At 45.5% G+C, this 27,766-nt stretch overlaps 1 protein-coding gene across 5 annotated transcripts in view; it reads right to left on the minus strand.

Annotated features, from left to right (window-relative positions):
• Positions 1 to 27,766, minus strand: part of LOC147603207 (uncharacterized) — a 161,684-nt gene that overhangs the window by 59,962 nt on the left and 73,956 nt on the right. For 3 of the 5 annotated variants that reach the window (XM_086796593.1, XM_086796591.1, XM_086796592.1), the window contains 5 exons: positions 23,786 to 23,877; positions 9,715 to 9,828; positions 7,850 to 8,180; positions 7,530 to 7,709; positions 7,309 to 7,389 (listed from right to left, as the gene is read on the minus strand). In XM_086796593.1, the coding sequence (XP_086652719.1) occupies positions 7,309 to 7,389; positions 7,530 to 7,709; positions 7,850 to 8,180; positions 9,715 to 9,828; positions 23,786 to 23,877 (798 nt within the window). Of the gene's footprint in view, positions 1 to 7,308; positions 7,390 to 7,529; positions 7,710 to 7,849; positions 8,181 to 9,714; positions 9,833 to 21,320; positions 21,343 to 23,785; positions 23,878 to 27,766 lie in introns of those variants that run through there. The other 2 variants (XM_086796594.1, XM_086796595.1) reach the window with 2 other exon arrangements.

Below are 27,766 nucleotides of genomic sequence, written 5' to 3' on the forward strand. Positions count from 1 at the left end.
AGCAACAATGAAGCGGAGTATCTGACTCTGAAAGTTGGATTGCAAATATGCTTGAAGCATGGTGTACACAGGATTCCCATTCGAGGAGATGCATTGCTTGTGGTAAAACAGGTATTGGGAGTTTGGAAGTCAAAGAATATGTTGCTCAAAGAAATGTGTTTCAAGATTAAAGGTTTGTTGAAGGAATTTGAAGCTTGGAGTCTAAAGCATGTGGATCGAGGCCATAATGAGGAGGCTCATGAGGCAGCCCAGGGAATGATTGGTGAAGTTTTTGTTCTTAAAGCTCATGCATCATTTTATTGTGGCAGGGAGAATTTATAGGATGTTGAGGAGTTTTTGTTAACAGGGATGATTCCTAATGGTATTGACAGATCAAAAAAATATGGTTTCATCAGGAAAGCTGCAAGGTATGTGATGGTTGGTGATGCTTTGTACTTGAAGGGAATTGATTTGATAATGCCACGGGTACCTTGGAAGGAAGAAATCTACAAAATTCTTAAAGAAAACCATGAAGGAGCATGCGGTGGACATTTTGCCTCAAAAATTACATTGCATAAGGTATTGCAGGAAGGTTATGTATGGCCAAGTATACATAAGAATGTTAATCATTGGTGCAGGTCATGCAAACAATGCCAAGCTCATAGTAGACGGATATTAAAGCCTGAAATGAGGAAGACAATTCTTGCTTATGATGTTTTTGAAAAATGGGGAATTGATGCTGTGGGACCATTGCCTATTACCAACCGAGGGAAGTGCTACATCTTGACTGCAGTTGATTACCTTTCTAGATGGGCAGAAGCAAAGGCAGTGAAACAAATTACTGCTAAGGAGGTGGCAAAGTTTGTATATCAGGATATCTGTTGTAAGTTTGGTGTACCATTGGAATTGCTTTCTGATCAGGGTCCAGGTTTCAGAGCAGAGCTTATGGATTATTTGTGTACAAAGATGAAGATCAGTCGCAGTTTTACCACACCTTACTATACACAGTGTAATGGCCTGAATGAGCGTTTTAATGGCGAATTGATCAAGATTTTATCTAAGGTGACAGAGCAACAAGGTAAGAATTGGGATCTTGAGTTGCCTGCTGCCTTGTGGGCATACAGGACAGCAATTAAAACTGGTACTGGTTTCACTCCATTTCATCTTGTTTATGGGAAGGAAGCCTTATTGCCTATCGAGGTGGAGATACCAGCTGTGAAAATGTTGGAAAAGCTTTTGGAAGAGCCTAAAGATGCCCTTAAAGAGCGGCTGTTATATTTACAAGAAGCACAGCTGAATAGGGATAATGCTTTGAAGCATTATGAAAATATGCAGGCAAGGATGCTGGAGAAGTTCAACAAGAAAATTAAAAGCAAAGGAATTATGAAGGATGACTTGGTATTACGTTATAATAGCAGGCTAGATAATGCCTTTCATAAGAAGTTCCAAATTAAGTGGGAAGGACCCTTCTTGGTGATGCAAGGATTTGCAAATGGCACCTATCAATTAGCAGATTTAGATGGGACTTTACATGCTTCCAGGGTAAATGGATACAAGCTGAAGAAGTATTATGCACGTTTGATGGTGATTGTGCAGGATGCAGTGTCTGAAGATGTGATTCCAGATGAAGGGCAGTTTTTGGATATGGATTTAGGTCTTGAAATGCTTTTTACTGCTGATCATGAATGATTCAGCAGGCTGGGGGTTGGGCAAAGTATGTCAGGTTTTTTTCTGTAAAGGTGTTTTGAGTCCGTGTACATTTGGGATGCGTGGTGTGCAATAAAACTTTGCCCTGAATGCCCTGAGAAATGTACATGCCGAGTGCTTTTACAGTGAGTCGGTATATGCACGTGTCTTTTTTGGGAGCAAATGCTTGAGATATGGAAGTTTTATGGTAACAGTGCGGTGTGCAGATGGTTACTAAAGCAGGCCACCAACTGGGAAATTGTCGGGTTTGGTATGATGATGCTGATGATGATGAGCGGTGGGCAGCTCTCATATGGTTTTGGAAAGTTGTGGATCGTCGTGTGAGAGGAGGAGCCTTGTTGTTGCTAGTGTGGCCATCATTTTAGAGCTTTAAAAAAATAATAATAAATATACTATATCACATGGCCAATAACAAAGAGCCAAGTGGAAGCTCTTTGTGGCTGCCAACTCGCCATCTAGAAGCTGGTGGAGAAGCGCGAAGGCGTGAAGAAAAAGGAGACCAAGGCGCCCTCTGAAAAAAGCAAGAAAAAAGGAAGATGCTCAGAGAGTGCAGAAGCCAGCAGAGGAGGCGCTGCGGAGAGAAAGGCTGGAGCGCAGCCAGATCAGCGAAGAGAGCAGAATAGTTGGCCGCCTAGGTATTGGAGACGGGCTGGTGAAGCAGAGGTGAAGGAAGGCGATGCCTGGGGGGATGCTGCAGCACCAGCTGACGTGAAGACGCAGGCAGCCTACTGGTATTGGAGACAGGCTGGTGACTGTATAGGAGAGGCACAGTCGGAGGGGTGAAAGAGGAGAGCAAGAGTGCAGCTGAAGGCTGGAGGCGACTGGGTGGGCACGTAAAAAGTGAAGGGGCCGCCTTGAAGCAGAGGGTTGCCGAGTAAAAAAGGAACCGGGTCCAGAGGGAGAGAGCCTGGCTGGGGATTCTGCAGAGACAAAGGCCAGATAAGAGCTTGGCGTAGCTGGCTGCTGGCGACAGAGCGCTAGACGTGGAAGTAGGCCACCTTTGTGTGACGGCTGGCAACTGTGTGAAGGCAACGGCTGGTGGAAGCCGACGTGCTAGCGTTAAAAGGTGGCGGGTATTGAGACTACCTTGAAGTGGGTGGCCTGGCTGCCAGCGCAAGAGGAAGGGTGCTGAAGTAAAACAAAGACAAGTGGTGATTCGGCAAGCCTGAGGGAGCCGCGTGGCTGGTGTGAAGGGAGCATTACGCAAGCAAAGACTGGCGCAAGGGGGTGACTTTGGCGAGAGGAGAGCATGAAGAGAGCTGGCCGTCGTGTGTACAAGGAAGCTGAGGCTGGTGAGTTTGAGGCTACTGAGGGGCTCAGCAAGTATACAGGCTGGTGTGGGCGCCTTGAGTGATGTGGCTTGGGCTGGATGCAAGAGATGGTGATGCTGCGTTGAGCAGTGGTTCGTGGTGCTGAAGAGATTGTGCGAGGCTCTGGTGGTTGGCGAAGCTGCTGGTCACGACACACAGAGAGTGGGAGCTGCTGAGTTGAAGGTTAGCTGGTGTGGGCGCCTTCTGGAGAGGAGTAGCTGGTCTTGTGTGGGCGACGATTGCAGGCAGAGAGTGGATGCTGACCAGAGAGAGAGCCTTGGGTATTGTGTCTTGGCAGTATAGGTGCTGATGTGATCAGGCTGGAGCTCGACAAGCTTCTATCACTATTTTCTGTGTTTGTGTTTGGACAATTGTAAGTTTCCCTCTGTACTCCGCTGATTGAATTGCAGATTAAGCAATAGAGGTGTCTTGCTTTTCCGATTTGAGCCTATGGTGTGTGATGGTGGTGGGATGAATGAGGGTAAAGGAGTAGGGATATGAGGAAAGGTGTGGTCTGTTGCTGATTTTCTTTCCAGCTAGAGAAGCTGGTGGTGCCCCTTGTGCTTGTGAGTGTTCCGAAGGTGGTGAGTCGGCGAGCTATAGTGGCCTTCTTGTGTTCCTGAGCTGCCTCACACTTGGCTCACAGTTATTCAGCCCAAAAGAGAGGGGGGCTTGAATATTATCGATCCGGATGTTCAGTGCAGGGCGTTGCTTTGCAAACTTGTGGTCAGAGGTTTCCTACCAGACACTGAGCCTTGGAAGGATTTTTTCTTGTCTCAAATTTGCAGATGTACACCCAGCGTTGGGAGAGACTGGATGCCCAACACACGTTTTTTGTTCACAGAGGCGGATATTAGGACACCATCTTCCCCTCTTATTGCAGCCATTGTCAGATCATGGAGAAGCATGAGATATTTTTTGCAACAAAGGCTTCCTAGGTCTTTGGACGAGGCTGACCGACAACCTATTATGTGGAACGAGTTCATTAGGGATGAGGCTGGTCGGCCACTTGGTGCATCTTGTTATATGCAATGGTCAGGATGGGAGAGATACGCATACAGAGTTCTTGCTTGCAAGACCTTTAAGAGTCTTCCGAAGGATCGGAGAGTTGCATCCACTCAGCATCTTAGGGGCTCTCGCATTCGTATTGATCAGATTGATGCAGCTATTCCGCATGAGTGGCTTTCTGGGACCTTTCACGGAGACTATCATCCGAGTTGGCTGGGAGTTTTTTCGAGGATAGGCATACCTCTGCAAGTCATTGCTCTCCCAGACCAGGAGGATGCAGATTTCCTCATTTTTTCTATCATGCCTGGTGGGAGATTGAGGAGATGTAGTATGGAGGAGATCATACCAAATACTAGGCTTAGTCCAGGGAGGATTGTTGGTCGCTCGGGGAAGCACTGGTTCATTGACCCTTCTCCTCAAATAGTGACTCATGGCTCTTGGTGTTTGTGGCTATATGGTGGCAGTCCTATCAGATATCTTCAGTGGGATCCAGGAGAGTGGGAGTGGATTGATGTCTTCGATCCTTTGAAAAGCCTTCCTTTTTTCCAGTGATACAGCGCAGATATTGGCATAGACTTTGGCACTCATACAGAAGGATTGATGCCTTCGATCCTTTGAAAAGCCTTCCTTTTTTCTAGTGATATAGCGCAGATATTGGCATAGACTTTGGCACTCATACAGAAGGAGCCAGATCTCTCATTTCTTTTGGTTATTCTTACATGGTGGTCTCCCCACCAATCCATGGAGATCAGTTTTCGGTGTAGCACCTTCCTGTCCTAGATGTGCGGCAGATTCTGAGTCCGTACAACATTGTCTATGGGGATGCAGCATTGCACAACAGATTTGGGGTCCTGTAGCCCAACTTATGGCAAATTGAGTGACCGAGCCATGCATGTGACTTGGGGGCAGTTGCTTGGCTCTCCCAGTCTGGCCCGCAACTTTTTTATGAGGGCAGTGGTACAGATTCTGTTTTTTTCATTCATAGAGGTATTGCCCAACATGGTTTATTGCAGGATGTTCCTCACTCTAATTATACACCCCCTAGACAGAGGATTGACACCAGTTGGGAGATTATTGCCAGTATTACAGCATGGCATATCTGGAGAGCTAGATGCACGGAGGCTATTGAGGGTGTCCAGATTTTTGGGTCTTAGTGCATTAGTACTATATGGGGTGATATATCATCCACACTCTTATGGCTACTTGGGTTCGCATTCAGGGGCCCTCTCGTTCTGCGCAGGCGAAGCGTGTGATATTTATGCGAGAATGGGACCATAGCATCTTCTTTTCCTCTAGTACCACAGGTCTTACATGGCATCATGATGCTCCTCAGTGGCTGAAATCACCTTACATATTGGGGTGATTCTATTCTCTTCCGGCTTATAGCTGTGATTGTTGTATGTTTTTCTCATACTTAATAGAAGTCTCTTTCTGAAAAAATAAAAATAAAAATTGCAGACCAGCCCTAAGTTGGGGATACCTAAATGGATGCAGTGACATTTATGTCTTGCTTTTGGGGGCTACACAACCCATGAGCCACGAACGCCAACAGAATCCTCAGCAAGAGGGGATGTATGGTGATAGTTTGCCATCTTGGAGGTTTGGCTTGTGAGATCCATATAAGAGCTTATGTGAGACTCAGCCATACTTGTGAGTTCCACCCCGGAATAGTGTGCCACTCATATGACCAAGAGCGCATTCCACGGTATCCTAGTTTGACTAGAGCCATGTGCCTGGTTTGACCGCAGTTATCAATAAGAATTAATCTTAATTTAGATCTTGCACTTAGTCCTAATTGGAGGTAGTTCTCATTTGCTTGATCCTGAAAGAGGGTGGCTCCATTAGTGATTCGACACTGGCGACTAACCATCCTCTTAGGGATGACCTATAAGATACTCGCCAAGGCAATCACCCTCTGCCTCCACACTTTGATGCACTCCGACAGGTTTTTTCTTTTTTCAACTCTTAGGCCCAAGATCCTCCGGTAGTTACTGATTTTCCACCGCCCGTAGGCGATGCCACCGAGGAAACACCAAGAGGTTTTGAACCCAAGACCTCTTGGTTCTAGGCAAACACCTTCACCACTTGAGCTATCGCCTTATTGGCCCACTCCAACAGGTTTCATCCGGGATCGGAGTATTTTGGATAACATATTCACTTTTTGGGAAGCTATGTGACAGCCAGGCTCCACGGAGAGGACATGGCAATACTGCCGCTAGACTTTGAGAAGGCCTACGACAGGCTGGATTGGCCCTTCTTGGAGGGGACTATGATTCGACTAGGCTTCTCCGCCTCTTGGTTTAAGGGGGTATCTGCCCTCTACTCTGGAGCTCACAATCGGGTTCTTGCTTATGGGGCACGAGGCAGGTGCTTTGCCATCACTTGCTCGATGTGCCAGGGATGCTCATTGACCCCCTTCCTGTTTCTTTTGTGGGATAGGCCACGAGCTCCTTCCTCCAAGCCCAGGATATCGACCTTCAGGGGTTGCACCTTCCCACTTGCACCATGCAGGAGCTTTTAGATGCAGAGTTTGCCAACAACATCCTTGCATGACAGGTTAGAGGGTAAACTCCGTAGTTTTGCGGCAACAGTAGAGAAGTTGATTGATCCAGCAGAGCCCTCTTGGGCAAGTTGATTGTGCGCATTCTCGAGCCAAGCGATGAGCCTTAGAAGGATTTCTTGATTAGCCATATCTCTTTGTGGCTTCCCACTAGCGGCTTAAGACCTTGTTTTGAGGATTGATTTGCCGTAAGCTTTTTCCACACACAGCAGCTCCTTCGTCCAGCCTTGATTCAGGTTCCTCCCACCAACCACGAGGAGCGGGACAGAGCCCCCCTCGCTTGGGGCCCCTACTTGGGCATCCCTTCTCGTGGGTACCGTCAACAATGAGAGCTCTGGCAACAACTTAACAGCTTGGCACGTCTGGCATGCTCGTTGCAGCAAGACCATTGATGGAGTGACTACCCAACCTGTGGAGATGATCCGAGCCATATGGGTGGAACTCATTCACGCTAGAGGACTTCGAGCACATGCAGAGGAGAGGCGTTCCTTCGTACTTGGACCCCTAGATCCTTCAATTCTAGGAAGGACAGAGGAGTTTCCTGGCATTATAGGCCTCTAATGTGACTTCCCCCCCTCCCTCCGAGAGCGGCCAGCCATGGAGGTATATTGACTGCATTTTTGCAGTGTTTGTAATCTGCCACTCGCAAGATCTCTCACTGGGAAGAAAAAAAAAACAAGCTACTATTGCATATATATTTTTGCTTATGAAATTCTCTAGGTCATAAATGATAAGAGATGACACCTGTACATAAAGCTCAGGTATTGTTCTTCCCTCTGGCTCCAGAAAGATTTGATGTGAGTCTTTATCTTTGAACCTCACAATCTGCACAAAATCAAGACGTATCTCAGAAGCGGAGTCGGGTAACTCTAGGAATACACCACTGAGGAAGGCACCCCTTAAAAAAAAACTGCATCCCCTAAACATTGCATGAATGATGGGAGGAGTACAGAGCCAAGTTTTACCTTATCCTCAATGGATGGGCAATATCTAGGACCCTTTGCTTCCACCCAACCACCATATGTGGGTGTCTCGTGCAAATTATCATTAATAAGTTGGTGGGTAGCAGCTGTAGTGCGTGTTAGATAGCAGCACATTTGTTCTCGTTCTTTGTGAACGTCTGTGTCAAAGCTGAACCATCTGACCTGTCTTCAAAATTTGTGCTGTTCAGATCCAAAACAACTTCAATAACCAAGCTTTGCATATGCTAGGACACATCCAGCTTTAGCTACCAATAAACATGAAACAAAGAGAGATTTCTCTCTAGATAAGGATAGACGGACACCTCTTCATCCCCTGGCTGTTGCTCTAGCTGGCTGAGATTCACAGACCGTATGTCGATCCGAGCGGGTGTTCCTGTTTTTAATCTCTCTGTTTCGAATCCAAGGCCTTGAAGGTGCTCAGTGAGACCATGTGACGCTGACTCACCTGCCCTGCCTGCTGACATTGATGTTCTACCGACCCAAATTTTTCCATTCATAAACGTGCCTGTTGTTAGAACAACAGCAGGTGCATAGAAGTTCATCCCAAAAAAGGTCTTCACACCCTCTACATTGTCATTTTTACCAACCAGAATCTCTGTTACCATGGCTTCTCTTAGGTGCAGGTTCTCTGTTCTGCAAGAAGGATTGCATCAGAGAACGTTCCAAACTCATAATTGTTAAAAATGAACAGTCAGAGCAATTCCTAGCTATCGTTCAAGAAGAATGCCATGAGTGGACAACTAGTGGATAGTCAAGGCACAAGCACTAAAGCTGTAGTGCCCCGCTAGCCTGAGAGCCCACCCCCCTCCTCCACACGTTTGCACACATCCCCCCACCCCCCGCCCCCCCCCTCCGCGCCTACCGCTCAGACCTTCCCCTTTTCTTGTTCTGTCTTCCCCCTTTTTCTGAAGTTTTCCATCCCCTGTTTCCAGTCCATCCTCCTCTGTTTTATGCTCTAATTCCCTTTCCTTTCATCCTTATCGTCCCGGCTGCTCCCCGGTTAGCCCTTGTTCTTACAAGGAAGCTACGAGACTCAATCTGGTTGTTCCCCTTCAGAGGACTCCCTGGCAGCTGCTCCATCTTCCTCAACCAAGGCCGTCCTTGAACTACCAGTTTTCTGATATGGAGCTCTAGCTCTCGTCCCGCTATGTAAATACTTTTGTAGTCAGCCACATTTGAGAGGACGCCAAGCTTAGTGCCTGGGCCCTAGGCATTCCTTGGGTTTTCTCAAAGGCTCTCCTCTTTTGAGAACAAATTTGTAGCAAGCCTCTTTAAGGCTTGAAACATCCTTCACCAGCATTTTTTCAAGCTCTTGTTCAGCCCCCTAGGGAATGCCTCTCAGATGCCGAAAAATTTAGGTGCATCCTTGGAGATAATATGGGGCATCGCAGCACTATATGAGTCAGTCATAGGCCGGGTCAGAGCTCCACGAGGTAAGTCACAGGAGATCTCTAGTACGATTAGTGTGAAACATGGATGCCCATCTTCCCGACTTTATTTGGGCTTTATATTGATGAGAGATTAATTGATAGACTGAGCGTGCAGGTTCCTCTCTAGCATGTACCCTGATCCCTCTCTTCCTATATGCAGATGTTATAGTACTCACATCAGATTCAGCTAAGAGACTACAGAGGCATCTGGATGCTTTACATAGTTTTTGTGGGCAATGGGACCTTACAATCAGCCTTGGGAAAACCAAGGTGATGGTCTTTAATACCTCTTATTCACTGGCACACAGACATCAGTTCACCTAAATAGGAGATACAGTATTGTTTCCTCTTATGTAAACATTGGAGTTACTTTCCCTCCCTGCTTTTCACCATGCGCCCCGCAGCCCAGGCCAGATTGATGACAGGAAATGCCCTGCTCGAGAGACACTGCTTCCAAACACGTATCCAAGAGCCCAAGACTAAGCGATGGCTTTTTGATACCCTAGTCACTCCAGCGATGATGTATGGGACTCCTTTCTCTCTGCCCGATCTTCCATACTTCTTCTGCCCAATGTGCGGTTCCCAGCTTCCCTTCCCCTCATAGTTGGACTGTTTCCATTTCCAGGTCTTCAGCCATTCCCAATTCCCCTTTCCTTTTGTTTCTCTACGCATACTGAAAGGATTTGTTTTTAAGAAACAGAGCCAAACAAAAACACAAAAATCATCAGACTCCAAACCTTTCTAAAATTCTCTTCATTTCAAGTGCATACTCCCGCTTGTCTGTTTGTGCTCGAAGTGCCCACACTGCTGGTCCCTTTGACCTATTCAGCACCCTTTTCTGCAAGTAGCACCTAGCTTCAAAAAAACAACTAAAGTAAGGCATGAAATCTATGTTGTCAAATCAATACAAAAAACCCAATAAATTTCCAAAATAGTTAATAAGAACGAGACTTTACTCTAGAAATCAAATGCTTTTGTACTAATGCAAATATCTGCAAGACCTATGCATGAGTCAATCCCTTCATGAGATCCTTGGGAAAAAAAAACCTTAGCTTTGCATATCAACTAAATTAAGGATGAAGTATTTAACAAGCAGAATTGATGACGGCATGCTAAACTATTTTTGGTAGCAAAGAGTCGGAAACTTTAAATAAATGAAGGTCCTAATCATGAGCACTTGTGAGATGCAGACCAATGCACATTAATAATTTACATTCAAATTGAGGGAGGGAGGGAGGGTGAAAAAAAGAAAACGGCAAACAAAAGACCACAAGGATCTATGAGGTAGTGGTAGTCAATCAACATACATCTATCATGCCATATTCTGAAGTAGGTTCGCCGGGTCTATGAGACCACTTCAACACTACGAATACCCACTTTGAACTGCAATAGCACACTTTGGTCACATCCAAGAGGGTGTGCCCAGACATTCCCACAATGGGCTATCATCTATTACACATCATATCCTTTATAGTTGTCTTACTATAGTGCGTTTGTTTATTACTTCTATAGCTCTTTTGCTATAATAAGCATCAAGATCATCTCTATAGTTGTCTTGCTATAGTAGATGCAATTTGGTCTTCTATCTCTATAATTTTATTGCTATGGTAGGTTCATCAATCACTTCTATTGCTAGCTTGCAATAGTAAGCATTGAAGTGAACATCTCTATAGTTGCCTTGCTATAGTAGATGTAATCTCGTCTTCTATGTCTATAGTTGTCTTGCTAAAGTAAGTTCATCAATCACTTCTATGACTGTCTTGCTATAAAAATTACTCGGACGAGGATCTGACCCCAACACAGGTGGCACACAGGAAGGCTTCAATGGAGAAGGTCATGGCAGCCCATAAGGAAAGGAAGTGGGCAGTATACCCACATGGAAGAGTCATCATTATGGAGAGGCGCCCCACCCCTAAACAAGGGTGCGCCGCGTGGGGTCTATGAGACTACATGCATCAAGATGGCAGCCTGGAACGGTAATGGAACTCTGTGGTCAGATGTGAAAGGCTTCCAGGAGACATTTACAGTACGAGATATCATATTCTATATGGAGGCACACCAGAGCTCGGAGAGGGGATTGCCTCGTGTCGCTAGATACCAGGGGGAGTCGGCTTACCGTGGGCATACCCGCAGGACAGGAGTACAGGAGTTAGTGTGTAACAACCAGGGCCAAAAGGGCGCGACAAACAACCCAAAAGGGCGCCAAGCGCCTTACAAAAGCCTAAAAAGGCTCTTTATCAAGTCGGCCAAGCTGGTAGATAGGGCCCGCTGACCTAGTCGGCTGGGGGGGCCGGTGCTATATAAAGCCTACGCGCAAACCCCTCCTATTAAACATATCATCTTCATCAACCTGCGTTCTGCAGCGGCCTGCTCCCGGTGGATCATCACATATCACGGGTGCTCTAACACCTGCGCAGCACACCACTGCAACAGCCCGGCTCAACGCAGGCCATCAATCGACACTCCAGCAGCAGAGTTTCTGCCCACATCATCAAGCTTCAAAGCAAATCATCACAGAGCATAAATCCTCAGCATTCCGCAGCGCGGCACTCTGCCCCTGTTGCTACAGCAGGTTGCCCTGCCCCTGCACCTGCATATCCATCTGCCGCCACCCTGCCTCTTGTGCAGTCCTCCGTTTGCAGCCTTCGACCTCTACATCACTCGGAGTGCCACCGTTGTCTTCGACGCAAGTCTTCGTCCTCGCCGACCGAGCATCTTGCACCGACTTCGTCCTTGCTTCATCGCCGGTCTACTACTCAGAGTCGCTTCATCAATACCTCATATAGAGGCCCTCTTGTACTGGGTTACACTCACCATTACACATATATTCATTCATCCATTTCATACTGTGTTGATTTGCTCTTATCTCTCACACATCTGGTCCTTTAGTTCTTTTGCCCTCACATGGTACCAGAGCTATCGTGAGCAAAGGGATTGAAGACTTTGGGAGCTCATAGTAGCAGGGCTTTCCAGAAAAGGCTGGATACTGCGGTCCAATACTAGCACTCACTGTAGGCATGTACCCCCCTCTGGAAGCGAAGTCTAGGAAGCTCAGAGAGGAAAGTCGTGATGCCAAAGGTGTAGAAGGTGAGTAGGTGTCGACAAGCTGGTCGACTCCCAATGTACCTCAAATGGGGGTCTCCAAAGAAGTCCCATCCTCGGTGTGGTCCCGATCTGAGTAAGGAGAATCAACTTCTAGTGATAGAGGCTGGTGCTCCAGAATCACGGGTAGTTGATCCATGCTGTGAGCTCTCAAAGTCTTCAATCCCTTTGCTCACGATAGCTCTTATACCATGTGAGGGAAAAAGGACAAAAGGACCAGTTGTGTGAGAGATCGGATCAAATCAACATAGCATGAAATGGATGAATGAATATATGTATAATGGTGAGTGTAATCCAATGCAAGAGGGCCTCTGTATGAGGTACTGATGAAGCAACTCTGAGCAGTAGACCGGCGATGAAGCAAGGACGAAGTCGCTGCAAAAGGCTCGGTCGGTGACGAAGGTGGGACATGTTTAGCCTTTAGGTCGGCCAAAATGGGATGGCGGCTTCTATAGGTGGCCCAAAATGGGACAACAATTGTTTTTATTCAAAGGCTTTGGTTAAAAATATTTTTCATGGCCATGGGATCTTGAGGTAATTGTATAGATCCTTATAAGCACTTTGGGTAAAGATATTTTTTGTGGCCATGGGATCTTGAGGTAATTGTATAGATCCTTAGAAGCAATTTGAGTGAAAGTACATGTGCAATGGTCTAGAATGACCAAGGCATGGGCATGGAGGCACATGGATGAAAGGGAAGGTGTAAGAAGCCTCTCAAGAATGCTATCAGCTTAGCCATGCAGGGCAATCCTGGGCTGCCAAGAACTGGAAGGAGCGAACCTTCTGGTTGGAAAGAAAAGTAGCCACACCTAAGATCAAGGGAAGGGAACGACATGTTGGGAAGTCTAGAAGGTGAATACCCAACTTAGGAAGAGAAAGAGCTGGCAGGTGGGCCAACTGTTGGTGCTTGTGTGGTTGTTTTGTTCACTCTTATTCAGTTTTTGTAGGTCAGCTAGAATGGGGTGACAGATTGTGAATGGGACTTGTTTAGGTTTTGCAGATTGGCATGATGAAAGCTGGCTTACTATGTAAGAGAGGGGAAGAAGGGAAGGGGCAGGGGCGAGGGGAGTGGAGGGGGGGGGGGGGGGGTTATATGTGTGTTTGTTGTCACTTGTTTAGCCTTTAGATTGGCCAAAATGTGATGGCAGCTTTTATAGGTGGCCCAAAATGGGACAACAAGTGTTTTTATTCAAAGGATTTGGGTAAAAATTATTTTCGTGGCCATGGGATCTTGAGGTAATTGTATAGATCCTTAGGAACACTTTGGGTAAAAATATTTTTCGTGGCCATGGGATCTTGAGGTAATTGTACAGATCCTTAGAAGCACTTCGAGTGAAAGTACATGTGCAATGGCCTAGAATGACCAAAGCATGGGCATGGAGGCACATGGATGAATGGGAAGGTATAAGAAGCCTCTCAAGAATGCTATCAGCTTGGCCATGCAGGGCAATCCTGGGCTGCCAAGAACTGGAACGAGCGAACCTTCTGGTTGGAAAGAAAAATAGCCACACCTGAGATCAGGGGAAGGGAAGCACATGTTAGGACGTCTAGAAGGTGAATACCCAACTTAGGAAGAGAAAGAGCTGGCAGGTGGGCCAACTGTTGGTGTTTGTGTGTTTGTTTTGTTCACTCTTGTTCAGTTTTTGTAGGTCAGCTAGAATGGGGTGACAGATTGTGAATAGGACAATAGTCTCTTCTTTAGGTTTTGCAGATTGGGATGATGAAAGCCGGCTTACTATGTAGGAGGGGAAGAAGGGCGGGGGGGCAGGGGGGGTGGTGAGGGGTGGGGGGGTATATTAGTGTTTGTTGTCACTTGTTTAGCCTTTAGATCGGCCAAAATGGGATGGGGGCTTTTATAGGTGGCCCAAAATGGGACAACAATTGTTTTTATTCAAAGGCTTTTGGTAAACATATTTTTCGTGCCATGGGATCTTGAGGTAATTGTATAGATCTTTAGGAGCACTTTGGGTAAAAATATTTTTCGTGGCCATGGGATCTTGAGGTAATTGTACAGATCCTTTGAAACACTTCGAGTGAAAGTACATGTGCAATGGTCTAGAATGACCAAAGCATGGGCATGGAGGCACGTGGATGAAAGGGAAGGTGTAAGAAGCCTCTCAAGAATGCTATCAGCTTGGCCATGCAGGGCACTACTGGGCTGCCAAGAATTGGAAGGAGCGAAGCTTCTGGTTGGAAAGAAAAGTAGCCACACACCTGAGATCAGGGGAAGGGAAGCACACGTTAGGAAGTCTAGAAGGTGAATACCCAACTTAGGAAGAGAAAGAGCTGGCAGGTGGGCCAACTGTTGGTGTTTGTATGTTTGTTTTGTTCAGTTTTTGTAGGTCAGCTAAAATGGGGCGATAGATTGCGAATGGGACAACCGTAGCCTCTTGTTTAGGTTTTGCAGATTGGGATGATGAAAGCTGGCTTGCTATGTAAGAGAGGGGAAGAAGGGAAGAAGGGAAGGCGCGGGGGGTGGGGGTGGAGTGGGGAGGTTATACGTGTGTTTGTTGTCACTTGTTTGGTGTGTGTGTGTGTGTGTGTGTGTAGGTTCTTCTTCTTCCCGCCTACCACCCTGCTTTCTCCTCTCTTCATCGCTGCGCCTCCTACTACACTTCTATTCCGCGAGCTGCAGCCTGTGTACAGCTGTGTGTGTGTGTGTGTGTCAGTGGTGTGTGTTACATACGTGTGTGGCGTCGCTGCTCGACTCTGATCGCCTGCTGCGACTTACCTGTTTCGGATCTTTACTCGCCTGTTGACCATCGCCTAAACCTGCTGCCGTTGAATGTTCTTGCTGCCGGCTGGCCTCCCCCGCCTTGCCTCTAACAGAAGGTTAATTAGTCGCCTGTGTGCATAATGGAATCGCCTGAGCTGGCCATTTACAAGCGTCGGAAAGCAATGAACACCTCGAATTTGGATGCCATGTCTTTGATTAAGGAATGCCTGCATGAGGATTTCGAAGAAGCAAGATGTGCTTGGGAAGGACCTCCTCCAGTCACAGAAGTGCGTATTCCGGTGCAGGAGCTCATGGATCCGGTTGCACAGTATGCATTGAATGCAGTGATTCTCTTTTTCCCAGGCAAGATGCCTAGTGCACAGGATGTGGGACAATGGGTTGATTTCTTGCTTAAGCGTCAAGCAGTCCGGGGTGTTTATTTTGGAGCAAGAGGATTCTATGAGGTATTGTTAGCAGACATGGAAGCTAGAGATGCTTTGTTGGAAATGTCTCCCCTCTTCTTCAATACGCAAATGACTCATGTTCTTCCCTGGGCTCTTACTAAAGATTATCAGAGCCTTATTCGACATAAGTGCCCGGTTTGGGTTGAAGTGGTGGATTTTCCTCGTACTTGGCGTCATTTTCTTCCTTTGTTGGCTGCTCAATTGGGCAAAGTGATTTGCCCCCCCAAGTTGGATGCCAATACAAATCGTTTTTGTATTCTATGGGACACTGATCTTCCTGCTCCTATGGGCATTACCGTTGATTCTGGGGACACAGTGGTCGGAAAGCGACCATTCAAGCTTAAATGGGGGAAATTTGCCAATTCCTGTTTTCGCTGTGGCAAATTTGGTCATATGCAATCTGAATGTTCTGAACCAAATCTACAACCCCCTCCTTCGGCTGTCCCTACCCCTCAGACTCCTCCTCCAGTGAAATCTTCCCCTGAGGCACAATCTAAAGGTGCTTCTGCATCCACATCAACAACTGGACTCAATAAAGGTAAAGGGAAGCAGTCTCAAATGCCAAGTGTTCCTGCTTCCCCGAATATCAAAGACAAGGGCAAAGAGAAGCTTCCTGCTACTCAGGCGTGGATAGTACCCAAGAAAACTGTCAAAGCACGTACTTTACCATCTTCTCGCAATTATGTGCCCCCCTTGAAGAATGTTGCTCAGCAAAAACTGCCTTGTAATGATAACTCTTCCCTAGCTCAGGCCTGGGATAAAGTTGTTCGATCCTATAAGGAAGTAGTTACAGGGGGCACCGCTTCAACGTCGGAAGGCCATCGCTTGTTTCCTCCACATTTGAGTTTTGATTTGGCAGCTGATGTTTCTGCGACAGATGCGGATGTGCCCATGGGCACGAGTTCTTAAGCTTTCTGTTGGTTTTCTCGCCCACTGTATATACCATTTAAGATGCATAGTTCTATACAGTGCTTTTCATATAATGTGCGCGGATTATGCAATCAGGATAAATGGAGGCTAATCTGGCACTATGTACATACTTGCAAAGCAGATATTGTTGTTCTTCAAGAGCATAATCAGCATAATTTTGCCGGGCAAACTTCCTATTTTGCAGGATATTGGATAGCTTATGCAGGATCCGCTGGATACTCTGGAGTGCTGATGCTTGTTCGTCATGAATTATTTCCCATGTTGGTATTCAATGATCCAGCTGGCAGATGGATGGTCGTTCAATGTATTATCAACGGGGAAGTTTTTGAGTTTGGTGGGGTGTATGCATACACAGCCTCTACTGACAGGGCTCGTTTGTGGCATGCCATCTCCTCTTATTGTTGGCGTTCTAATGCATTCCTTTGTGGCGATTTTAATAATGCTCCAAATCATGTGGATAATACTACTGGACATTCTCACATGCTTCATGTGGAACGACAAGCTTGGGATCTCTTTCAGCACACATGTAATGCCTTGGATTTGTGGCCTCTGTTGCAAGCCAATGATCCAGGATTCACATTTCAGCATAACGCTCGATCAATGTATCGTGCTCGTCTGGACCGATGGTATCTCTTTCACATGCAACAGTATGATGATTTTGTATGTGATATGTGGATTGATTACTCCTTGTGTCTCTCGGATCATGCTCCGATATGCTTGAAAATACAATTCGGCTCTTGTTCTGCCAATGATTCATTAACTAGAAAGAGACTCCTCCATGTCAATAATGCTTATCTTAAGCATGAGGTTTTCCGCAATCTGATTGTGGATATTATTTCGCCATTGATCTCTCAAATGCATGTTGATATGGACACAGCATGGTTTCGTTTTGTTATGCGGATTCAATGTGTGATCCAGGATTATGGCAGACACTATTTATCGCATTTCAGAGAGCAAGTTCAACAGGCCAAAGGCACTTGTCAAAGTTTGATGCATCTGGCTAACACTTCATCCCTTACTGAAACCCAGATGACAGAGTTGCTTTCTGCTCGTGCTTTGTTGCATCGTAATGATGAGAGAAAATTGACAAAGTGGCAGACTAGAGCTCGCCAAAAAGCTATAGCGGATAAAGGATGCACTTCTAAACAATTCTTTCGTCATTTACATCTTTCTAGGCAGTCTCAAACTATTAAGAGGATTAAACTCCCGACTGGTGATTGGACTACCTCTCGTGTGGAGCTTGCACGGGCCATGGAATCTCATTATGGCAAGATTTTTGAGGCCTCTTCTCTCACGCAGGAAGGTCGAGAGGCTCGTCGGTTGTTTTTATCTCGAGTTGCACCGATTTTATCGGCGCAGCAGGCTCAACTTTTGGAAGCCGCCTTCACAGAGACAGAATTGTATGCCAGTTTGTGTGATTTGGGTCGTTGGAAATCTCCCGGTTGGGATGGCCTTACTGTAGAATTTTTCTTGTCGTTTTGGCAATACGTGGATCAGCCACTATTGTTAATGATAAACAGGGCATGGGAGCAACAGGTTTTGCCTTCATCTTGGAAAGAAGGCTTGCTCAAGTTGATTCCAAAGCAAGCACTTTGTGAAGAGTTCTCGCAATGGAGGCCGATTACACTCATGCCTGTGGTTTATAAATTGCTTGCTAAAATGCTTGTCAATAGACTTAAAGGGTTTCTGCATGATGGTTTGCATCCATCTCAGTATGGCTTCATTCCACGAAGGCAAATTACTGATAATTTAGCAAATGTCATCATTGGCATGGAGTATGCGAAATACACTCGACAAGATGTATTGGTCATGCAGGTTGACATTGAAAAGGCATTTGACACTGTTCTTTGGGATTACATTGCAGATACCATGCTTCGGCTGGGATTTGGGCCTAAGCTATCCTCTCTGGTTTATTTCTTGTATGCTGACAGTACCTCTGCCGGTTTGTTGGATGGTTTTCTCACAGATCCTTGGCATTTGGGACGTTCAGTAAGGCAAGGTTGTCCTCTCAGTGCTTTGCTTTATGCGATTGCTACTCATCCCCTGCTTATGTATTTGGAATCTTTGACTTCGTCTGGAAGATTGCAGGGCTTGAAATTACCCTCTGGGAAACATTTTATTGCGCAAGCTTATGCAGATGATTCTCTCTTTATGCCTCGCAATCACCAAGATGATGTGGAACAAATTATGCACACTCTTCATTTGTTTGGATTGGCAGCAGGCCTCAAAGTGAATTTTCGTAAATCCAAACTATTGGCTCTGACTGAGTGTGATTGGCATAAGCTGCTTTGGCCAGGCGAACTTGTTCCTCCGAACATTATAGTTCGTCATTTGGGTTATCCGCTGGGTTGGACTGTATCGGCTACACGGAAATTGGATTGGGTAGCCGAGCGCTTGCACTCCAAGTTGCATTATTGGAAGTTGTCCACTTGGCCGCTTCATGTGCGTTTGAGAATTGTGCAATGCATTCTTGTAGCTTATGTGCAGTTTTATCTACCTTTGCTGTATTGGTCTCAATCCCGCTTGAAGTCCCTTATGTCAAGTATATTGGCGCATTTCTGGCGCACTTCATCTCGTGGAAAGGGCCTCAGATTGTTATCCATGGACAAGTTATGCTCTCCTAAGCGTCTTGGAGGCCTGAATATTTTGGATTTGAGACGTCATGTTTTGGCTAGGAAAGCTATGCTTTTGCCGGTTTTGTTGGATCAGCAGCAACCCTGGACTCTCATGGTGTCCCATTTGTGTCGGCATATTGTCACGCCATTCTATGGTCATTGGCAACCCACATACTGGGATCTTATATGTGGAAAACTTGAAGGACACATTCCGGGATGTCCTTTCACTTCTTCTCTCATTATTGATTGGAAGGAAGTTACTTCACATATGATATGGCATGGTTCCCGATCTTTGATGGGCAATTCCCTGCGGCTAGAGAGTTTGCATTGGAGTCGTGTATTTTCTTCCACTTTGGTTGACCGTTCACCTCGTCAGGCATATTTTCTATCTCAAAAAGGAATTTGTCAGATACATCAGGTGGTGGATGACACAGGTCAGGTTCTTTCTTTCTCTGTTGCGGCGGATCGTTTTCAATTGGGATCCCATTATTCTCATCTTTGGACAGAAATTCAGCGGATGATTGCTGATATTTCTCCTTTACCTCGCCTGAATGTGGATTTCCGTCTATCTGATTGGAATCTTGGAACCACTGCTATGGAATGTATTTCAGCTGGGACAGTTTATGCCCTCTTGCAATCGGATGCATGGATAGTCAGACATGGTAATCAGCTATGGTCTCTCTCCAAATCTTCAATGTGGTGGAAACGTACATTGTTTCGCATTTGGAAAAGTCATCTGCCTCTTAAAGAACGCCTGTTCTTGTGGCGCTGTTTGGTTGGTGCTCTTCCTGTTGGTAGCTTGTTACATGCACGTCATATTGCGCCTTCGCGTTGTGTCCGATGTAAAGCTACTGAGGAGACTGTCCCACATTTACTATGGGGTTGTGTATGCTCCAGATCGTTCATTCGCCAGGTCTCGACTGCTCTTCGCCTTCGTTTCCCTTCGGGCATTTTTCACAGATGCTTTTGGCTTTTTGGGGTGTTACAAGCATCGCAGTCTCAGTTTGCAGTATTTTTCAGCTGGGTCCGATTCTGGGTCTTTTGGACCATATGGCATGTTCGGAACAACCTCATGTTCCAAGCCAATGACATTGTTCCCTTCCATTACTTCAAGTTCTCGCTTGGTAACGCGCTTCATTTTGCTTATGATGCTGGGGACATCACTCTTGATGCTTATAGGATTTACTTTGATTGCTTCTAGGTGGTGGAGCCTATAGTTACTTTTCTTTTTTTGGGTTTTCCTCGCTTACAGGTTTCCCACTTGTAAATGAAAAGTGTGATCTTTTTGGTGGGTTTTCCTCGTTTTGAGGTTTCCCACTTGTAATTAATGACATTGAGCTTTACAAAAAAAAAGTTTGTTGTCACTTGTTAGCCTTTAGATTGGCCAAAATGGGATGGCGGCTTTTATAGGTGGCCCAAAATGGGACAACAATTGTTTTTATTCAAAGGCTTTGGGTAAAAATATTTTTCATGGCCATGGGATCTTGAGAAAATTGTATAGATCCTTAGGAGCACTTTGGGTAAAAATATTTTTCATGGCCATGGGATCTTGAGGTAATTGTACAGATCCTTAGAAGCACTTTGAGTGAAAGTACATGCGCAATGGTCTAGAATGACCTAAGCATGGGCATGGAGGCACATGGATGAAAGGAAAGGTGTAAGAGGCCTCTCAAGAATGCTATCAGCTTGGCCATGTGTGGGGAGGTTATATGTGTGTTTGTTGTCACTTGTTTAGCCTTTAGATTGGCCAAAATGGGATGGCGGCTTTTATAGGTGGCCCAAAAGGGGACAACAATTGTTTTTGGGTAAAAATATTTTTCATGGCCATGGGATCTTGAGAAAATTGTATAGATCCTTAGGAGCACTTTGGGTAAAAATATTTTTCGTGGCCATGGGATCTTGAGGTAATTGTACAGATCCTTAGAAGCACTTTGAGTGAAAGTACATGCGCAATGGTCTAGAATGACCTAAGCATGGGCATGGAGGCACATGGATGAAAGGAAAGGTGTAAGAGGCCTCTCAAGAATGCTATCAGCTTGGCCATGCAGGGCAAGCAATCCTGGCCTGCCAAGAACTGGAAGGAGCGAAGCTTCTAGTTGGAAAGAAAAGTAGCCACACAGCTGAGATCAGGGGAAGGGAAGCACATCTTAGGAAGTCTAGAAGGTGAATACCTAACTGAGGAAGAGAAAGAGCTGGCAGGTGGGCCAACAGTTATATTAAAGAGGCCTTGACATCCTGATCTCCTTTCTTGCCGGATTGATTTCAAGTGGCTTGTGCTCTTTGGAAAAGTGCTTCACCAGACAGTACACATGAAAGCCTTGCAATTGTAAAGATAAACAGCTGAACGAGGTAAAGCAAGCGAGACAGTTGCCCATATACAAAGAGTAGAGGGGCAAGGGAGCTTGAGGTGGCAGGAGAAAGGGATTGAGGGTCACATGAGCAGAGCACTACCTACTCTATGGACAGTAAGTAGAGTGATGCATTTTACAGAGTCACAAGATTTCATTGGCATTTACCTCGCATATTAATGTGAGGAAGTATGTCCTTGAAAACTTTCAAACTACAAAGAAGCCTGCAAAAAACAAGGAAGCGACATTATGCAACAAGATATGGAGCCATAAGATGTACGGTTGTGAAGCAAGTAAAGCATGGTAAGGAAGTGATGCAAAAGAACCAAATAGGACAGAAGAACCATGTACGCTGATGCACATTGACTCATGTCATTGGGGAGCCTTTAAGTACGAGCATCTACAAGATTAGGTGGCCTTAATGACTATATTCTTGATGAGGTGTCATGGGGAGAATGTGATGGCTTCTCAAATTCAAATGGGATACAGATTTAATATCAGGTTTGTCATGAGTACATGATAAGCTTGTTCTCACAAGATGAGGCAAGAATAACAGGCTATAATTCCACCGGTTGGTGTGGAATATTTTGCTCGAACGCAATGCTAATCAATACACTTAAATACACTAAGATTTAATGGACAACAAGCACAATACAAAATGTAATTTGCTGAATTGACAAGAGACGCACAATGAGCCGGAATGGCCTTCCCCTCCCCCAAATAATGTATATTTATCTTGGGAGAATCAACTACATATCATCACGGGCATTTCTGACTAGATTTCCATACCAATGCATATAAAAAAAGTATTGCAAACAATATGGTTGCCGATAAAGATCTCCAAAGAACTGCCTTCTCACACTATCCTCTCATGTGTACATGTTTCCTTCTATCTGCTCTCTATTGTTCCACCCAAACATGGAGAAACAATCTTCAGGAGGCACGTAGGACAAGAGAACACTACACAAGGTATGTGAAAAATAGAGTCTTGCTCTTCCCTCTTGCTACTGGCCACCATAATTGGTCATGACAGCTTACCAGCTGCAAGTAGAGTAAACGACACCAGAAGTCTTCGCGAGATAGAAGCATCTGGAAGGCTAAAATCTTTAATGTCACGATTTCCTCAAGCAAGTGCATGGAACCTTGGGAAAGCTTCCCCTATGGTTCTACTTAAGAAAGGATGGGTGAAATTAGGGTTTTCAGCCAAAAGACCTGAAATTATAGCAAACAAATCGATTGTTTTGCTGAATTTGAACCATTGGGAGTATGTCCGAGGAAGAATATGACCTAGAAATAATCCTGGATGCTTGAGAAACAATGTAGCAAGCCTGGATATGGAGTTGGGAGACCAAAAGTGAAGAAAATATAGACATTTATCCCTCTTGATGTAGGCGCCCACTTTTGAGAAGGAAAGAGAGAGAGAGGGAACGACGTGTAAGGTGGAGGTGACACATGGCTAGATACTTACTTTGGATAAAGTGATAAGACTTGGACACCTGGACACTGAGTTGTGACTGCTCAGGACTTCAGTGAGTGTGTACACAGGGCTGGTCATAATTTATAAGTAAGTTTTGGTCGCCCAAAATTTATTAAAGTGTGAATGCATTCACTTATAAGTTAACACTAAGTCCTAAGAGATAAATTAACGCAATTTGACCAATACTTACCACCTGTCCACATGCAACATAACCATGTTAGCAGACAGTTTCACACGCACGGTTCACGGGCAAGCGTCCCCTTACCAGAACTACACATTGGTCAAGCAAGCATGAAAACAGCATGCAAATTCAATTTGCAAGCAAGCACATAAAGATGCTATGCAATGCAACATAAAGATGCTATGCAAGCAAGCACATAAAGATGCTATGCAATGCAACATTGGTATGGACAACCCCGTTCGTGAACTATACCCAAGGAACGTTTTCAAGCAAGTATACGAGGTACCAAACCTAGTGAAAAGCCAATCCTTCCAGCATTTCAAGGCATGTACACATAGCTACAAGTCCCAATAGAAAGCCAATTCTCCGTGCATTTCCGGGCATGTACAGCCCAAACGGAAAGCCAAGTCTACCAAATATTATGGGCATATGTACACACGCACAAGTCCCAGCAAAACATGTAATCCTAAACATGACATTCTGGGCATGACCACATCAAGTCCCAACGGAAGATCATGTCCGCAGTATCACATGACGGACATCAATCCCATGCATAAGCATAAACCAACAGCCATGGATGCCAATCCACTGCATACACATCGTGAAAAAGTAAGGGTGGACCATTTGGGTGACCACCAAATGGTGACACACGCCCCATTATAAGGACGGGCATCAATCCCATGCATAAGCATAAACCAACAGCCATGGATGCCAATCCAATGCATACACATAGTGAGAAAGTAAGGGTGGACCATTTGGGTGACCAAATGGTGACACACGTCCAATTATAAGGAAGAGGCTTGCATCTCAAAGCATCAAGCAACATGGCAGAGGCTTGCCTTCATGGGAGAGTAAGAAGCTCATCTTTAAGAGAGAATTTACAAGAGAAATTTATTCTTGAAAGGCAGCAAAATATTATAACATTCTTTCGTGGAGAACACAATGGTTAAAAGTACTAAAATAGAAAAATTGTACCTGTCAGCCATTTTGCCAATTTCACCTCCCATGGCATCGACTTCATGAACCAGCTGTGACTTTGCTGGACCCCCCACTGCTGGATTGCATGGCTACAAGAGCAGAAGAAAAGTGACTCAGTGCCTGCTGGTAGATCAAAATCAAGTTACTAGTATAACAGCTTAAGCCCCAAACCTCAGACCAAATATGCACCATTGCCTAGAAAGATAACACTGGTCACAATACAGCAGCAGAACACTATTGCAGCAAATCCAATCCCTAGTACATACCCTTACTTCATGTAGCCCACAGGTTTTCTTAAACTTTTGTTGGTTGCAGTAGCCTTACTATCTTGAGCTTGGACATCACACATCTTTAACGTAGCTAGACTTTTTATCCTGCTTTTTAGTTCTTCATTTGCTATGCACCACATTCGCCTGCTTGTTTTGAAATTTACTAACCTTCATGATGTCATATATCCTCATGGTCTCTTATCAACCATTCTCACAGAACCACAAATGCAGTAGGACTCCTTCCTCATCTTTCCAGGAATTAGCCAGTGATAAAACAGAAACAAGTCCCCGCATCTATCCAATCAGAGCTCAGTCATGACCCACCCATTCTCACAGAACCACAAATCCAGTAGGATTCCTTCCTCATCTTTCCAGGAATTAGCCAGTGATAAAACAGAAACAAGTCCCCGCATCCATCCAATCAGAGCTCAGTCAAGACCCACCCACTGGGGACTCTCAAGATTTCAAAAATGCACACTATCTTGGATATCCACTACTAAATAGAGTTGATGTAAGCTCACCAGTGCTATTAAAGTGTTAACAGAGAAGGGGTACAGCGGAAGACTTGCAGGAAATAGTCATACACAAGTAACCTATGCTAACTTTACTAACACGAGAGCCCAAGGCCAATTATAAAGCAAGTAGAAGTATAAATGGTTATCTAGAAGGTTACAAAAAAGATCCTTATTCTGATCTCAGCCCAAGCTATAGAGGAATCCTGCTGTCCCCATACAAACGCTAGCTGGACCTGCTTTTCTTGCTCTTGAAGTACACCCAAAGGTCGCTTCTACAGACAAGAGGAAGTTGAGTATGATGATATTTCGACTTTGCCTTGTTAACACAAGAACCCGCAAATGAATCTGCTGACAAAATGATCATGCACTATCTGATGATGTACACGCCGTTTGTTCAACACTATCTTTATGAGTATCCTCCTAAACAAGCTCTCTCAGAATTTCTTTTCATGGAGGACACCCTTGACAGAAGTCACGTATAAAATTCCACCTGCTAGTGCATTTGCTCATTCGGATCATCAAGCCTTTTGTACCAAAACCAAGGCATTCATGGAGATGACAAAATCAAAACCGTAGACAACACTCCTCAGAATTGCTGCATCAAACCTTTATGCACAAATACCTCTTTGGCACTGTATGCTCAGACCAACATCCACCAACTCCATGCTACACTCCACATGCCACACTCCAATGCTAGATTCTCCTAATGGATACCGTTAGAATGCAAATGTGCATACCCCATGGCATCTTGAGCTTTGTCAATTTTTAGCTTGGATCCCATTAATCCAAAAATTACACCCTATGAGACACTGACGAAAAACCTCCGCAATTGATCAACTTCCATGTAAATTGCTTCCTTTGAGAAGACACACAAACTGGCACATCCTCGTGTGGTGAAGACACGTCAACTCTCCTAAGATGAAGACATTCACTGACATGTCTTCCTGTATTGAAATTTGACACAAAAACTGAAGAACTGAAGTCAAAAATTCTTCACCCAACTACTCTGATGGCTGTGAGGACCATTCCTCATACACCTGCCTCAATTATGTCAAACCTAGGCGAGAAACTTCATGATGAATTAACGTTTTTAAACATGTTTTACCCCTAGGCACTAGCCTAATCTCATCATTAAGTACCAGATTAGTTCTATCTTTCAGGCACATAACAAGAAAAAGAGCTTTATATCGTGATCTATCCATTTAGGAGTCCAAACATTATCTTTACAACTGCCTTCGTTGTCAGTTTAAACATCCTCCCTAAAGAATACCTGCAACGCCTCCAACCTTTGGGGGTGAACAGTCCATGACCGTTCCTCATACACCTGCCTCAATTATGTTGACCCAAGGTGAGAGTGTAGGTCAGTTTACACTACCTTCATGATGAATAACGTTTTTAAACATGTTTATCCCTAGGCACAAGCCTAACCTCATCATTAAGTGCCAAATTCGTTATGTCTTTCAGGCACATAACAACAAAAAGAGCTCTATGCCATGATCTATCCCCATTAAGGAAGTCCAGACGTTATCTTTACAAAGGCCTTCATTGTCAATGTGTAAACATCCTCCCTAAAGAATGCCTGCAATGCCTCCAACCTTTGGGGGCGAACAGTTCATTGATCAATATTGACACGAGTGGAGAGGGAACACTCACACTTGGGCAAGCTAGAGTTTGAAATGGGAAGAGGGGTTGCGACAAACATAGCACCTAGCGGCTCCAAGTTGGGTAAAACCAAGACAATCCACATCTCAAGGATGATGACCAAGTTTGATGGATCTATAGATTCTATTCAGTACCTAGAGAAGTTTGATCAAATTTGTGAGGCCATGGGACGGATTGATGATCCCACCAAGATCTGTTCATTTGTACTTTGCTTTGAAGGCAAAGCAAGCCAGTGGTTACGGTTACTAAATCCACTTGAAAAGGCTAACTATGAGGTCTTGAGACACTTTCATTGTAGGATTCTCACACAGTGTGTTGGGAATCGGAGCTTCATGTGTGCCCTTTGTATGTGTGTGTGAACTAGCACGAGTGAAGGGGAGACATGTATGAAACAGCCCTTTGTATGTGTGTGTGAGCTAGCATTGACACGAGTGAAGGGGAGACAGTCACACTTGGGCAAGCTAGCGTTTGAAATGGGAAGAGGGGTTGCGACAAACATAGCACCTAGCGGCTCAAAGTTGGGTAAAACCAAGAGGGGTTGAAATGGGAAGAGGGGTTGTGACAAACATAGCACCTAGCGGCTCAAAGTTGGGTAAAACCAAGACAATCCAAATCTCAAGGATGATGACTAAATTTGATCAACATTGACACAAGAGTGGCTGGGAGAGATTCGCGAGCGGGAGCAACGGCTGAGACGCAGCCTTGCTTCGCTACAGCGCCTTCAGGAGCAGCAGCCTGCATGTGAGTGGGTGGCGTCCCAGCTGAGCCAGGCACGCCAGGAGGTTAGAGAGGTAGAGGAGCAGAGACATGAGTTTTACTATCGTCGTCAGGCCTCTCAGTGGACGCAGCTTGGTGATAGAGTGACTGGGGAGTTTTTTGAGATCATTGGACCCCGTCATGCGCGAGCAGGAGTTCGCCAGCTTGGTAGACCGGATGGATCGATAGCTACTGAGCTCAGGGAGATCAGAGCCATTGCCACTGCTTTTTATAGTGACCTGCTTTCAGCGGAGCCTGCCACTGAGGATCGAGATGTGTGCAGACAGACTGTGTGGGCCCATGTGCAGAGGAGGGTCACAGACCATATGCGCACAGTTCTAGGTGCGCCTCTGTCAGAGATTGAGCTTGCCGAGGCCTTGAGGGTCCTGCCGCGACATAGTTGCCCAGGGGAGGACGGCCTTTTTTATGCGCTATTGGGACCTTTTGGGGCCAGGCCTCCGCAGGGGCTTTCAGCATGTTTTGGACACTGGGGTGATGCCGCAGAGCTTTTCAGAGGGCTTGATCTATCTTATCCCCAAGGGGGAGGGAGTATCGGATGACATTCGGCATTGGAGGCCTATTACGATCCTCAACACTGTCTACAAGGTCTTAGCAAAGGCCTTGAGTTTGAGGATCCAGCCCTTCCTGGGGGAGTTGATTCATGCTACTCAGACAGGATTTGTCAAGGAGCGCAGTATCCTTGACAACATCTTTACTTTCTGGGAGGCGACGGCCCGAGCTAGGTTTCTTGGCGAGGACTTGGTCGTGATGCTTCT

This window comes from Cibotium barometz, chromosome 64 (assembly GCF_041138505.1).
Source record: "Cibotium barometz isolate CiBa-2024 chromosome 64, ASM4113850v1, whole genome shotgun sequence".
Taxonomy (NCBI): domain Eukaryota; kingdom Viridiplantae; phylum Streptophyta; class Polypodiopsida; order Cyatheales; family Cibotiaceae; genus Cibotium; species Cibotium barometz.